The 16,397-nt window shown below is 49.1% G+C and overlaps 1 protein-coding gene across 5 annotated transcripts in view; it reads right to left on the reverse strand.

Annotated features, from left to right (window-relative positions):
- The window catches only part of LOC117957731 (VPS10 domain-containing receptor SorCS1), a 200,295-nt gene that overhangs the window by 83,887 nt on the left and 100,011 nt on the right, over positions 1–16,397 (reverse strand). For all 5 annotated transcript variants that reach the window (XR_004659585.1, XR_004659586.1, XM_034893754.1 and 2 more), the window contains exon 3: positions 4,561–4,660. Coding sequence is in view for 3 of the 5 variants with exons in the window: in XM_034893754.1 (XP_034749645.1) it covers positions 4,561–4,660 (100 nt within the window). In the remaining 2 variants the exon portion in view is untranslated. The remainder of the gene's footprint in view (positions 1–4,560; positions 4,661–16,397) is intronic.

Genomic DNA, 16,397 nt, shown 5'->3' on the forward strand with positions numbered 1-16,397 from the left:
ACACTTGTGTGTGCGTGTGCGTGTGTGTGTGTGTGTGTGTGTGTGTGTGAGAAAGAGAGCGAGAGCCTGATGGAGTGCATGTGTGTCTGTCGCTTTATGAGAGACAGTGTCTAAGTGTTTCTCTGTGTCCGTGTGTGCCTGAAAATATATTAACAACCCGTCAAGTTGTTTGCAGGTCTTCACTTGCTCGCTTCTCTGTGTGTTTAAACTGAGGTCTGGTGTTGTTGCTAGCTTGTTTCCTGGACTCAAAGGGTATGGTGCTTTCCTATTGTCTCTGCAGTGCTGCCTCATTAGAAAAGCTTCAAAGCATCTTCATTGGTTTTCCCAAGGCCCCACAGAACATGTACTGTTGGCAATGTCAATGGCAGCCAAAGGAAGCGAAGTCAGTCTGCCTATCGCTCAATTAAATTAAATTAAGTGGCTGCCGTTTATTGGCATGTTATAGAGGTGCCATACTTAGTCAAACATAATACATTCAGTTAAGAGGTGTTAGCTGGGATTAGCTCAAGCCAGGAACTGTCATGTTTTGGCCTTTCCTCATTTTTCCCTTCCCTTCTGTCTCTGTGTGGGATTGTGGGCGTGTTGCTCTGGCTCTCTCTCTCCTTGCTGATTATCACCTGCAGTGTCTCCCACCTGTTTCTCGTTCCAGTAATTAACCCACCCAGCAATATACAATCCTATCTTCCATTCCTGTCAAAGGTTCTGTGAAAAAAAAAATAAACAGTTGCAGCACAACTTCATGATCACCTCAAAAAGGTTCAGTCTGGTTTCCGCCCTGGCATAGAAACCGCCTTGGTCAGGGTCATCAATGACCTCCTGATTGCAGCAGATACTTGTTCCCCATCTCTATTCATCTTCCTGGACCTAACAGCTGCTTTTGATAGTAGACCACAACATCCTCCTCCACCGCCTGCAATACACCATTGGATTCTCCGAAAATGGTCACAACTGGTTTATACCTACCTGACCAGCAGAACCGAGCACGTTGCCCAATTAATTTAATTCTCTCCGTGCCAGGAGGCACAGAAGGCTTGGACATCACTCCTTCACTGGGTTCGGTTTGCAGCTGCACGTCTAGCTGAATTCCACGTGTGCCAGCCTGCACCGTTACGTTCCAGTTCCACCATTCGCTGCCAAGTTGTTTTTGGGCGGCCTCTTTTCCTTCTTCCTTCAGGTATCCACCCAAGGGCCACAGCACAGTCGTCTGTCCTTCCTCAGCACATGGCCGATCCAGTTCCATCTCCGTCTCCTCACCTCCTCACTGATTTTGTTTGTTTCTGCCATCTCAAGAACTGACTTGTTGGAGACGTGTTGTTGCCATTGAATCAATGGCACGTTGCCTAGGGGAAGGCTAAATCACACACCCACAACGTCACCTGCGGTGTCCCTCAGGGCTCTGTGTTGGGTACTCCCCCCTCTTTCTCCATCTACATGCTCCCCCTTGGCAAAGTCATTAGCAGATTTGGCATATCATGCCATTGTTATGCTGATGACACACAGCTTTACCTCAGGATATCCCCCACTTCTTCTGCTCCTCTGCCAACATCCACACTGACCACCCGCCTGGAGGAGATAGAGGGGTGGATGAAGCTCAACATCCTGCAGCTGAACAGCTCCAAAACAGAAGCCATCTTAGTTGGTACACCACATCAGCTCTGCCTTTCCACCATCAACTGTTTCACTTTTTCGGTCCAAAACATCTGTCACCAACTTGCGTGTTAAAAGAGATCCTCAACTCATCTTTGACATCCACATCCACCTCTGTAAGACAATATTCTACCACCTTGCCTGCTCAGAGCCGGGTTCTGGAACATGCTGCGCTCCTCTCCATTGTGTACTGGAAACCTTGTCTGCCAGCTTCCTACCGTGACTCCTCAGTTCTCTGAGTTAACTGTCAATCTGCCTAGTGTCCACTTCTAGATCCATTCTACAGAACCTTAACAGGAAGGTTAAAGGTATAATATATACCCGCTATATATAAGGTATAATATACACCCGCTATACCCGCTTACCTCAAAGGTAAGCAGGTATAGCGGGTGGGTAGATGGATGGATGGATACAGTATAGGGACCATCATAACTGTTAGATAGTAAAAGTAAATTAGGCTTCTTACTTGATCAGCGATTCTCAAAGTCTGGAAAAAGGTCTGTATGGTAAGTCAATCCGGACCCAACCAATACCTTGTGCTATGAATTACAATATGAAATGTATAACTTTTCATTTAAAATGCATATTCTATTGATTAAGAAATTGTTAGTGACTTTAAATATACTGTAGTGGTGTACTGGAGTTTATCCGTGAACCATGCATATCAACCTCCCTTGTATGTTGGTTAAAAGTTATAAATGAGTTGATTTAAGGAGTATATTATATTTATCTTGACTGCCTGAATTATGAAGTATTGCCTGAATCGGTGCAGGCAATACTGAGTAGCTGCAGCTACGTGTACAAGCTTCCACTGAGCTGAAAACGCTTCTTGATGTTACCTAAGGTTCCTATTCATGTTGTACAGACATATTACTTGCATTATGTGTCTGTTAAGAGACACAAGACTCTAAAACTTGCCCCATTAACGGTACCTGATCGTTCTGGACTATTTGGACAAAATTCCTAACAATCATGCCAGAAACAATCCATTGTAAAAGGACTTAATTTCTGTCTTTTTTAATGGAACATTAAAAACTTTCCCCACTACTGTTATTGCTGATGCTCACTACAGCTGCAAGAAAACCCATATGAATGTTTAGAGTACAGACAAATGAAAAAGAGGTTATATGGGGTCAATCAAGGATGTTGGGACCCATGATCATTGTACATGAACCCAAAAAGGACATAGACAAAAGACAACTGAAAAACAAAAAAATAAGTCCTAATGGACTATGACTGTAATAGAACCAGAGTAAATTGATCCAAATGGATCTGAGCATAGAAAAACACTCACCAGTGCTTCCGCTAATTTGTTTTAAGCCTGCAAGCCTGAAACCTCATCCAACTCGAAACCAGCTGAGAAATGTTAAAAACTAAATGGGTTTTAATCATAACGTTCATCCATCCAGGTTCACTTCCACATTAGCAAGGACCCCTCTTTACGGTTCATTCTTAGGACAGGGGCATTGGATTTTTCTGTGCCAATAATTTAATTCATAGAACACGCAAACATTCATAAAAAAGACAGATAGTGGCTGTAGAGTTAGCTAAGGCTAAGACCTCCATGGAAAAACTGCAGCTCCGTATTTATTTGAGTCGGGCCACATGGATCTGTTCCTCAAACAGGACTTCGTGGATCGTATTGGTGATTATTTGATAGCTCCTCGACTCCTCAGTCCTTGGCTGAACTGGAAGTTGTTCTGTCCAACCTTGGTGAATGCCTCAAAAGTCTCAAAGCGCTATTTATTATTATTATTATTATTATTATTATTACTTTTATAAGAGCTATGGACAAGGATATGGAGAGCAGCCTTCCTAGAAGCCGGGCAGCTGAAGAAGTTGTTAATATAAAAGCCAATGGGATACATTTATGTCTTTTACCGGTTACACACACACACACACACACACACACACACACACACACACACACACACACACACACACACACACACACACAGAGACGGCTGTATCATACAGAAAAAAGTAACGTGGACGTAATGTGGACCTCTGACATGCATCAATGCTATTAATCGGACAAAGGCGTATCCTGACACAGGTGGCTCAGACATTTTTCTTTAATTCTCTGTACATATAATAGTATGTTTCTACATAAATGGTTGTGTTAAGGCACAAAAGGTTGGGTACTCAAGGTATTTTGCTAAATCCATATTCATCAATTTCTTTCTCACAGATTAAGGCAATGATATTACTGATATTGAGTGAGACTGCATCTTAATTCCAAACAACATTTCTTTCTCCCTGTGTAGCCTTTATGCTCAGGTTCCACTTAGTTTCTCTGTCTAACCTCAACACTTTTGCCTGACCCGAGGGATGTCTCAATCACTGACAGACCCCCTAACTGGATCAGGTGGGCGGCTGGGATTCTAACGTTGGGGCTGCATTTCATCTACTTTATTAGACAATAATTTACTCAGACAAATGACCTTTGTTGATTAAAATTGTGTCAGGGGGAGAAAGGTAAAACTGTGGAGTGAACAGAGACCGATGGCTATAACCATCAACTGACCCAAAGCCAGGAAAATACAGGGCCACCGCCTGAAGAAATGGCTGCAAATAGGAACCCGCCATTGCCTGTTTCCCCTTTTCTTCTGGCTTATAATTTATTTAGTTTCCAAAAGAAGAAGAGAAACTGAAGCTGAGCCAGTCATTTTATTTCCTTTGCTCCCAGCTGTCTAGGTAGATCCCACATGTTAATAAATGATCTACTGTTCAATGCATCTTACTGACGTTGCAGAAAGTGACAGAGGGAGAGCCAAGGATCAAACAGAACGATGAGTCATGCCTGACTTTGCATGCTGTGTACCAGGCCAAGAGTGAAGAGGAAACAAAGGCATTGCACACAAACAATCAAGAGAATGATCAAGTTTAAAAGTGATAAAAGAAGAACATTACCTTTCTCTTGTTGTTTGGGCTCACGTACAAATAACTGAGTATCGTCTTTGCTCCGACTTTGTCATTCAGCTTCTGGTACGTTGCTCCGTAGTCAGTTGACCTGAAATTTAATCAGAAAGGTATGATGAACACTTGATAAATTACTTGTTGCAATTAAAAGTCTCCTCCGAGAATTCAGTGGGAGAGGGGAAAGAGCACTGATGTAATTAAGTCCCTTTTGTGCTCAACGTAGCAACATGAATCCCAGAGGGGGAGCAGAGGCCACATCATTTCGGTCACTGTGTGGGGACTTCAGCTGCTGCATTATAATGCACAAAAACAGCACATCCTGAAACCAGAGCACACAGTAACCATGCAAAGTTTTACGATCTAATTACACACAAATGATACTTACATTGAAACACAATTAGTGAAATAAGAACAAGCTCAAAAAACACCACAGAACGATAGTTACGTAGGTAACTCCAGATTCTATAAGTATAGGCGTAGCCCTCTAAGGCTATTGGGTTTATCCATTTGCGCATGCGCAGTCGTGAAGATTTTCTTTCCCGCCCTTGCGTCCAGCACGGGCCTCAACTACATCCGCATTAACTGTATATGTACACAGCGGACCCGTTGTTCGTCTCCCAAACATCAGCTTTTTCTTCAACTAATGTTCTTGGAGCAGGTGGCCCGGACCTTAGAGGGCTACGCCTAACTCATAGAATCTGGAGTTACCTACGTAACTATCGTTCTAATTCGTATAGGCTTCGCCGTCTAAGGGCTACGCTATTGGGTTAGGGCGAAGCTGATGTAGTCAATGCCACCTGCGGCACAAGGTCAACAAGCCAAACATAGACCACATTTCCCCAGCAACAATGTACAGAGGCTTAATCGGAGTCATTCTTCTGATTAAGCCTGCCATGCTAATGTCCCGGCCTGAAAAGTTCAGGCCCGCAATATGATGGCAGTAGTTCAATGAGTAATGGGAATTGTGCGTGATTGACCCTGCAAGGGACGGGAGGACCGTATGCAGGCGAAAATAAATCACGCATGCAACAGAGTGACATCATTATCTCCGTGGATGTAACATGAAATGACAATGTATTGCATTAAGCACTGCGTTTCCCAAAAACACTCCAAAAACAGAAGAGGTGGGACCACTACTTGGTATAGGTGTGCCTGGAAGTAACATGGTTATGAAACTACAAGAAACTGCGTAACACAATGCGCCTAAAACAGGCGAGGTGAAGACAGCAGGGTGTGACTGCAGCGGCACGCACTAGTTGCGTGAGATTGGTAACAATCGGGCATCCGCTTCTTGTCCTCATAACGCACATCCAACGCAGCATTACATGTTGTTGATTGTGGACAGAACATATACACATGTTTAGACATATCTCGCACAGAGAAGCGGATGAAAGGGCACGGGGAATCCCAGGGGGCTGCCGCGCAGATGTCGACTGACATGACTTTAACACTAGAACTGCCATGACGGTCATTTTGACCGTTTTGAAATTTATATACAGTATGTATTAATTTTTCAAATAGTTTTTATATACATCCCACACTAGGCAAAGAAATTAAATCACTTTTACCTATTTCTGCCATACACGGTCATATTGACCTCTTGGATTTTCGCGGTATTGTTTTTAATCTTTCGCGCGGTTGAAGATGCATATTGGTTGCTTAGTTACTATCAGCGTCTCTGCCAAAGAAACGTCATAAGCGGTCTTGAGTAACAACCGTGGGCATCAGCGATGGGCCGATGGTAAAGCCAGGGTCGGTAACGCTAGCTACCACCATGAATATGGAGCGGTCCACTGAGCTAGATGGCCGGTGGCTGCCTACGTGTTTATACAACTTTATATATCCTCGAACTGGCTGGAATTGCACACACGCTCTCCAAGGAGTGCACCAGCAGTGAAATTGTACGGAGGAAGTTCAGGCAGCAAATGGCAGAGGAGCTGAGACCAGGTTTAGAGAGGAGAAAGGGAGCGGAGCACGGTCCGAGCAGCGCTGGTCACCACAGCAGACACCAACACGGAGACAGTAACAGGTTACGTTAGGTTATAAATTTTCAAAGAAGGTATTTTTAGGTGTTATTTGCATGTTATAAGTTATGGTGAATGAATTTAGCTTACATACCATATTTTTCAGATGTGAATGAAATAATTAAGTTTTACTATGCCATGATATGAATTATTGAAACACCTGGGCAACTCAAGTGTATAATTAAACTTGTTCAACTGTACATTTTGGTGTTATTTCGTTTATCTAAAGGTATCCTAACACAATCAATTGTTAGGATATTAATATAATTAATATTGCAATTAGGTATTTATCACAACAGATTATAGAGTTTGGAATCTGGCGGTGAAAATGACCGCTCACGACAGTTCTAGTAGTTATGGAATCCCGGCACTTCTAGTGTTAAATAGAGCCACAGGCGCCGACAGCCCTCGTAGCATGCCCTTGGATGTCGCGTAAAAGCCTCGCACAGCCAATGAGACAGACACTGTTTTGAGAGGACAGAGCCTCAGGAGCGTTCTCTATAATGCACAACCAGCTGCTGTGTTTTCCCTGACATTTGCCGTGCGTAAAATGTATTGAGGCAGGGCACGCACCGGACATAACCGATGGGAAGCCACCTCCGCATTGTTGACATGAGGCGGGGTAAAATAACCCTCGAGGGAAAAAACACAGAAAATAACTATTTTGAATCTTCGGTGTGAAGAAGGGATTTGGCTGAAATGTGGCTGCGCTCCCGTCCCCTCTAATGGAGAGGCAGGACGGAGAAACGACAGTGTACATAAATCACTCACTCTTCTGGCTGACGTTAGGGCAAAGAGAAGCGGCGTTTTAGCAACAGCATTCTGAGAGAAGCTTGTGCCAGAGGCCCAAAGGGGGGGTGCTTCCCCAGAGCCCGGAGCAGAGAGCTAAGTCCCCTAGGGGGGTGAGGGGTCGAACAGCCAGTTTTTTTATGCCCAACCCTATTCAGAAATGCTTCACCCGGGGATGGGCAATAACTGCCCTCTCACTCTAGTCCTCTTGGTTGGTTGAGAGGGCAGTTGCGTATGCTTGACAGTAGATGGAGCCAAAGTGCTATACACCAGAGTTTGGAGATACGTCACACGAGAAACATGGGACACAATGTGGGATCCGCGTCCCTCCCTGTGCGCCAGCGCTGAAAGGCAGGCTGGTGCCCTGCGTAACATGGTATGGCAGAAGGGGCACTGGAGCCCTGTATGGTACGCACCAAGGCAGGGGGGGAAGCCTAGTCTCTGTAAGCGTTCCCGCTCAGCAACCAGCTCCAAAAGTGTCTGGTTTATCACTGGGGGATGACAGATCGATGAAGGATCGGAGGAAAAACATATAGGGGAGGATTGTCCCGCATGCTGAAGGAAGAACACTGTGTGTTTTCTCGGGGAGCAAACAGATCCACCTCCGCTTCCCCAAACCTGCTCCATAACATTTGAACGATAGTGGGATTCGATCTCCACTCGTTGTAGGAGCCACGGCTATTTCCAACAGCTGGGCTGAGCGTATGTCGCTCTGGCGGGTTATGAATGCTGCCGCCGTGATGTTGCCTGTCCGCACGACGACGTGTCTCCCCGTCGCCACCGGGGTGAAGTGTTTCAACACCATGGACAGCTCCAGGTAGTTTATGTGGGGGGAGGAGGCCAGTCCCCTCCCATCACCTGTGACTCACACAGCCCTCCCCAGCCAGTGAGTGACTCTTTTGTGTACACTGTCACATATGGCGTCACTCTGCCCTGGGGAAACCCCGGAAAACAGGGTGTGGGGATTCCCTTAGCATGCCAGGTCTGACCGGAGGGAATGAGGAATGGACAGAATTCGCCATCTGTGGTGAATGTGATTGAGTTGTTGGTGAAGAAACCACCTTTGGACTTTCCTCATGTGGAGGAGACTCAGTGGAACCACCGTGTGTCACGTAGACATTATGCCCAGGAGCCGCATCACTGACAGCGATGACACTGTCGTGTGTGGCCCGAAGCGGGACAACAGAGGTTAGGGCGTCCTGTCTTGGTGCTGACAACTTTGCCCTCATGTGACCGAGTTTATGTCTATGCCCGGATAACATATCGATTGTGCGGGGACCAGAGCGCTATTTGGCCAAATTATGGCAAAACCCAGCGTTTGCAGCTGCAGAACCTGTAAAGTCTGCAGCGCCGCTTTCTCCAGAGAGGGGGCTAGAATGAGCAGATCGTCCAAATAAAAAGGACTCTGATGCCCCTCTTCTGTAGCGGCTGGAGAGTCGTTTCCATGCACTTGGAAGACGTGCGAGGGGGTAGTGAGTAGCGTACAATCAACCACGTCCCCAGCTGGAAAACTGGAACTGGAAAACGGGCCACTTGGAAGGAGAACCGCTGGGGTTTTCTGTACCCGGGAATGATTTGGACGTGAAAGTAAGCCTCTTTCAGATCCACTGACGTTAACCATTCGTGGTGGCGCACACAATCCAACACCTGCCTGATGGTGAGCATGTGGGTAAAGGGCGCTCCATAATGTATCGATTGAACTGTGACAGGTCAAGGATGGGACGCAGTCCTCCTTACTCCTTCGGGTTGAGAAAGTAGTGAGAGTAAAAAAGCCCTCGTTCTCCTCCCCTGGAGGGACGCGGGACATGGCTCCGCTTGTCAGCAGCCCGTCTAGCTCTGACTTCATCGCGTCTGACTGTGCTAGTGATGGTACAAAAACCGCCTCCAACACACCCGCGAAAGGAGGCGGGGTGGGGGAGGCGAACTGGAGTGTGTAACCCAGTGTCATCGGCTTTGACATCCATGAGTCTATGTGTGTCGAGCCAATCCATGCTGCGCTGCACTCTGATAGCACATGTCTCAGTGTTGTTTACCGGCATGGCTAGCGCAGAGCCCACCCCGTCGCTGGGCGGCACAATCACACGTCTCGCCCAGCCCGTGGTAGGGCTTTTGAAAAGCGCAGTGGCCAGTCACCGGCATGTGGGGCGGGAGCGGCCACTGGGTTAATGTGTTGATTGAGTAGCATCATCCACAATAGGTGGGCGCACTTTCCGCCGCCGGCATAACGAAGAGGCCGTGGAGCTCCGTGTGCGGCAGCGGGTACCTTTGTGCTTGAGTGGGGAACGACTGTTCAGAGCAAACAAGGGCTGTTTGGTTGAGGGGAAAAACGGTTGTTAAAATGGGAGGGAGTGGCCCTCTAACATGCCGTTGTGTTTCCAACTCTCAGCCGAAGAGGGACAGACGATCCCCACGTCCCGTCATTGCCACCGTCGTTGCTGCTTGCTGGGTGGCTCAGGAGGCAGATTGGACCAGGTGGGGCCGCTCTCATGGTCCTCCAACCTCGTGCAGCCTGCCGGCCGAGTGGTGCCGGCTGTCGCTGCGGAATGGGTGACTGGGCCCAAAAAGCCTGTCTGGAGCTAAGGGGCCATACAGACGCCTAACTAGCGTCTAACTGCCGCGGGCAGCTGAGGCATGTGGAACCAGGTGTTTCGCTGGGCCAGTCTGCCAAGCCATGACCCTGGACAGCACCACCGTGGGAACCATGACCCGGGTGAGGATGGCGGTGGGCTACGTTGTTTGTGCCACCAGCCCCTGGGAAACCCTGCATCCGCGTCACCTTGAGGCTGGGTAAACGGGGCGTGGCGAGAGACGGGGGCCTTTAGTTTCCCAGGCTGGGAGAAAGCCGCCTCCACAAAAATGGCCGAAACTCCAGAGTGGGGCCCGTGAAGAGGGCGGCTCCGGGGCGCAAATGGCCAAAGCTCTTTGAAGCTCTCTTCAGGCCCAAAGAAAGAAAATCTTCACGACTGCGCATGTGCGAAGGGATAAACCCAAAAGCGTAGCCCTTTGAGGGCGAAGCCTATGCGAAATGGAACATTAACAGCACCATTATATTTGTGCCATGGATGGATATATGGCCTCCCTGTGCCCGTGTGTATCTCCAGTATGCGCAGTTCATCAACGGGGATGGGAAGTTGCTACATCCCTAGAAGGCTCTTTAAGAGCCCACGCATGTCTGGCTACGCACTGGCCTACCGGTGTTGTGCCAAATTGTGTTAATTTGCCAAAAACTGCTATCTACCTGGTCTATATCCACGTTTTTCAACTTCCGTGATTTCACTTTATTCTGCCTGATGTCTGTTCTCTACTATGGTTAACTGCTCCTCAGATCTCTGCAGGGTAAATCCAGACAGCTAGCTAGATTATCTGTCCAATCTGAGTTTCCTGTTGACGATTAAAACTTTTGTACACATGTTCCACCAAACAAGCCATTGCACTAGTTCATTTAATTCAGGGTTAATACACAAAATAAAATGTCCTACTATTAATTTTTAATATTCTACAATTTTAGGCTAGTGATGAAGTTATATTGTGAGGAGAGGGCATGCTCCAGCCTCGCTTGGTCTGTTTTGGTAGTTATCGCTATTATCGGTAGCTTGGTGCTTTCTTATAACGGTGCACTGTGTTCATTTTCTCAACATCTCTGTTTGCCCAGCAACTACAGATGTGAATGAGCTTATAGTAAAGAGCTCTGGTAAAGCTAAGAAGCTGTGCACGGTCCATGTTAAATAATAAATTAATACATAAATGACATGTAAATATCAACCCTTCTCTGCATTTACCTGACAGAGAAATGTTACTTGTTACATTGGAGATGTCACAGCATGTTAATACGTTATAGTGACTGGATTTTGTTTGATATCTAGTGTCGGCAATTTTTCCTATGAGTGAAATGCCCCGAGTGATTTCAAGCCGGGCTTTTATTGTGAAGGGTAGGCATGGAGGAAGTGGAGCTGGGGTTATGCCAGCATCGCTTAGTTTCATTCATATTTATTGATGTAGACCCGCCAAGTGTGAAGTAGATGAATGGTTGTTGAGATATTTAAAAGACGACACACATACACACACACACACACACACACACACACAGAAAGGGTCCTCACTTCACAGTTAGATTATTCTAATCTACACTGGTTTTACACAGTTCGGCTCTGATGCCATCCGAATCCCATTATAGCTTAAATCATCCACTCCAATGAATTCTTTTCTCCGATTTACAGACCCGCACCGGCATTGGACATTTTACTGCCACTCTACCAGTCCCTGTAGGCTAAGCTTTATAAATAATGTATTGTATTGATGTTTTCTTTAAAGACTTATTATGATTAGAGAAGCTTCGCACAGTAATCCCACGGCAGCTAATATCGGGGGACGTTCAAACTGCAAAAACAGCCCTGAGGGAGTCACAGACACAGAAACACAAGCACACATTCTCACACAATATTCATTCAAAATAATGTCATAGCCTTTATGTATTGACTTTCAACAAGCATAGACCACGAGAGCAGGGGGTCGTAGCCCGGGTATTCTTTTGGAGTCCAATATATTTTGTGACGTCATGAGAGGCTGCGTCCTGGAGGGCCACTATATACCCAGGAGATGGTTGCAGTCACGGGCCGTTTTGGCACCATCTGCTGGTGGAGTTGGGAACTCCACCCCTCAAGCACACGGCATCCTAACACACCTGAGACCAATCAGGGCCTGATGAGCTGAAGGGCAGCTTAAAGCCCAGAGACACAGTTGGTGAGGTGTGTGGTGTGGGAGACAAACTCAAGTTGTGCTCTCAGAGGAACTATAGAGGATCGAAGCGGCACTTTCCATGGGAAGGATTGAAAGACTGGAATACTTACTTGAAGACTGGAGTTCTTACCGACAGATAGGCCACGGGCTGCGACGCTGTCTAAAGGTAAGGCTGAAGACTTGTTTTCAAGAGGAGATTTACCTGAGGGAATCGGGTCTATGATTTGTGGTTTGAAGAGACACTGTTTAAGTTGGCCTGTTGCAAGAGCAACCTTATCCTGATTTACCTTTTTTTGAACTTGGCATATCTTTTTGAGTTAATTCCCAATGACTTTATTAAACCCCTTTGTTACACTCTAACTTTGTGTCCTTGCACTGCTGAACTGTCCTGCCGAGAGCCGTGTAGCCTCTCATGATATCACATATGGTGGAGAATGCAGGCATGTTCACAAGCTAACAGTGCATGTCAGAGAAGGACACTGAACATTTGATATCCAAGTTTGTTAAAGTGTCCATAAACCCCCCGAGAAACAAGACGGAGGCCATGTTGGAAGCCCTGGTGGCCGGCCAGCAAGCCCAGACGCAAGCGAACATGGCTCTCCTGGAGGTGCAAAAGAGAGCCAACCTCCTGAAGGTGGAGGAATTACAGCTGCAGAGACAGGTGGCCACTCGGAGGGAGCGCCCCATCAGAGCGAGTGACTTTATATCCAAGATGGGGGCCACAGATGACGTTGAGGCGTATCTGCATGCCTTTGAAGCTACAGCCACTAGGGAGGCGTGGCCCAAGGTACAGTGGGTGGGACTGCTCGCCCCTTTTTTGTCGGGGGAGTCGTTGAATGCTGTCCGGGACCTGGCCACCGACCAGGCGACTGACTACGATGCACTAAAGGCGGATATCCTCAGCCGAAGTGGACTCACCCGGTTCGGCATGGCCCAGCGGTTCCACAGCTGGACCTTTCAACCCGACCAGCCGCCTCGAGCCCAGATGCATGAATTTGTCCGGATCACGCGGAGATGGCTGCTACAGGAGAGGAGTACGGCAGCTGCAGTAGTGGAAACTGTTGTAATGGACAAATACCTACAGGCCCTGCCTTATGAGGCCAAACGACTCATCAGCCAACAGGCGTTGGCGACAGCGGACCAAACCATGGAAGCCGTGGAAAGGTACCAAGCCACGACAGAGATGCTTCGGGCTTCCCGGAAGGGGCAACAGAGTGCGTCCACGCCACAGATGGGAGGAGGCCGTCCAACGAACCCAAAGGGACCCAACCCAGCCACTTTGGGAGCTGTCCAGGCTCCAGGGAGAGCCCTACCCCCGCCGGCCCCCAGGAAGAGGACACCGGGAGAGCGAAACGCGGCAGTGTTACCGGTGTGGGGAGATGGGACACATCTCCTGGCAGGGTGGGGAACCGGCGGATGAACCTATGCCCACGGCTGGGTCCTCCGGCGCACCACCCGCCCACCTTTTTGCTTCGCTCGTGGGAGTCATGGATGACACCCAGGACCGACCCCCCCCCCACCTGCCCGGTGACGGTGAATCACCATGATGTAGAGGCTCTGCTAGATTCCGGTAGCCGGACCACCCTGGTGCACAAGGACCTGGTGGACCCATCGGGTCGGACTTCAGGGAAAGTCCTCCCGGTTACCTGTGTCCATGGAGACACCAGAGACTACCCCACCACTGAACTCGCCATAACCACAACCCGGGGAATCTTCCACACGACGGCTGGGGTGGTTGATTCCCTACCCGTGCCGGTCCTGATTGGACTGGACTGCCCTGTTTTTCTCCCACTGTGGAGGGAGACCCAGGGGATAGCGGCCCGAGTATCCCGGAAGCGAAGCGACAGAACGTACTCGGAGCGAACACAACTCCAGCCCACCGAACCACACCCTCCAGCCGGTGTTCTCGCAGGGATGGCAGGGGCAGAGGTTGGTTCGGAGTCCGGTCCGGACAAGGGGGAGGAGAACAGGGGCCCAGGAAGCGCTCCAAGCTCCAGCGCGGAAGGCACCCCAGAGATTCCCCCTCTCACGGGCCAGTACGGTACAGCCCAGTTACAAGATGCAACTCTTGCAAATGCCCTGAAGAATGTGCAGGTGATAGAGGGAGTGGTCCTGGGAGATAGGACGAGCCCCACCTACCCCCATTTTGCAGTGAACCAGGGGCTGGTGTATCAGGTGGTACAGAGAGATGGCGAGGTGCAGGAACAGCTCCTCGTACCACAGCCCCACCGAACCACCGTGCTCCACCTAGCACACACCCACCCGCTAGGAGCCCCCCTAGGAGTGGAGAAGACGAAGGAAAGGATTTTACGACGCTTCTTTTGGCCGGGAGTGCACAAGGAGATAGAGAACTACTGTCGTAGCTGTCCTGAGTGCCAGAAGGTGGCACCCAAGCCCACATACAGAAACCCACTCATTCCCTTGCCGATTATCGAGACCCCGTTCGAGAGGATCGGGTTGGTCATCGTTGGACCCTTACCAAAGAGCGCCAGGGGACATCAGTACATACTGGTCATCCGGGACTATGCAACCCGATATCCTGAGGCCGTCCCGCTGAGGAAGGCTACTTCCAAACAGATAGCCAAGGAGTTGTTCCTGCTGTCAACAAGTCTGGGGCTCCCGAAGGAGATATTGACGGACCAAGGGACTCCATTCATGTCCAAAGTGATGAAAGAACTCTGTACTCTACTGAAGATCAAGCAGCTGAGAACGTCGGTCTACCACCCCCAGACCGACGGGCTTGTCGAACGTTTTAACAAAACCCTGAAGACCATGCTGTGGAAGGCGATCGAGGCGGACGGGCGCAACTGGGATCAGCTGCTACCATACCTCCTGTTTGCTGTGAGAGAGGTACCCCAGTCGTCTACTGGTTTTTCACCCTTTGAGCTCTTGTTGTCTTACAGGACCCGCGGACTGCTGGACATTGCCAAGGAGGCCTGGGAAGAGCAACCGTGCCGCCAGCAAACCCTGATCGAGCATGTCGAGGCAATGAAAGAGAGAATGAAGGCTATCTATCCCATGATGAGGGAACACATGGAGGCTGCTCGACGGCAACAGCAAGCCTCCTACAACAGATCTGCTCAACCCAGAGAGTTTAAGCCTGGGGATCGTGTGTTGGTCCTGGTGCCCACCGTGGAGTGCAAATTCCTGGCCACCTGGCAAGGGCCCTATGAAGTCATTGAACGTGTGGGAGAGGTAAATTACAAGGTGAGACAACCAGATAAAAGAAAGCCTAAACAGATATATCATGGCAACCTGTTGAAAAAGTGGCACGCCAGGGAGGCGTTGTTCAGTTGTCTGCCCCCCACAGAAGCCAAGGAACCCGGGAGAGAAGAGGTTCAAGTGGGTCCAAACCTGTCCCCGCATCAACGGCAGATGGCCCTGGAGCTGGTTGGTCGCAACCGAGATGTCTTTTCCGCCCTACCGGGGCACACGGCGGTGGTACAACACGAGATCCGCACCCTGCCGGGAAAAAAGGTGAACCAGCGCCCTTACCGTGTGCCGGAGGCTCACAAAGCGGTTATTCAAGAGGAGGTAAGGAAGATGCTGAAACTAGGGGTGATCTAAGAGTCCAACAGTGCCTGGGCAAGCCCCATCGTACTGGTTCCCAAGCCGGACGGCTCGGCACGGTTTTGCAATGACTTTCGGAAAGTAAATGAAGTGTCTGAGTTTGATGCATATCCCATGCCTAGGGTGGATGACTAAATAGATTCATTGGGACATGCACGCTTCCTAACCACCCTTGACCTCACCAAAGGATACTGGCAGGTGCCCCTGACCCCGGTGTCAAAGGAGAAGACGGCCTTTGCCACGCCAGGGGGGCTTTACCAGTACACCCGGCTCCCGTTTGGTCTACACGGAGCAGCGGCTACGTTCCAACGGCTGATGGATCGAGTCCTCGCTCCCCACAAAAGGTACGCAGCAGCATATTTGGACGATGTCGTCATACAAAGTCCCGACTGGGACAGTCACTTACCCCGAGTACAGGCAGTGGTAGATTCACTCAGGGAAGCAGGGCTCACGGCAAACCCAGCAAAGTGCAGGCTGGCCTTTGGTGAGACAAACTACCTGGGGTACACCATCGGGCGGGGGTTGGTCAAGCCTCAGGAAGCCAGGTTGAGGGCCATACAGGACTGGCCCCGGCCCATCACCAAGAAGCAGGTGAGGTCGTTTTTGGGCTTAGCCGGCTATTATAGACATTTTATAACGGACTTTGCTACTATTGCTGCGCCTCTAACGGAGTTGACGACAAACCGCCACTCTCGGATGGTGAGGTGG

This window comes from Etheostoma cragini, chromosome 2, assembly GCF_013103735.1.
Source record: "Etheostoma cragini isolate CJK2018 chromosome 2, CSU_Ecrag_1.0, whole genome shotgun sequence".
Taxonomy (NCBI): domain Eukaryota; kingdom Metazoa; phylum Chordata; class Actinopteri; order Perciformes; family Percidae; genus Etheostoma; species Etheostoma cragini.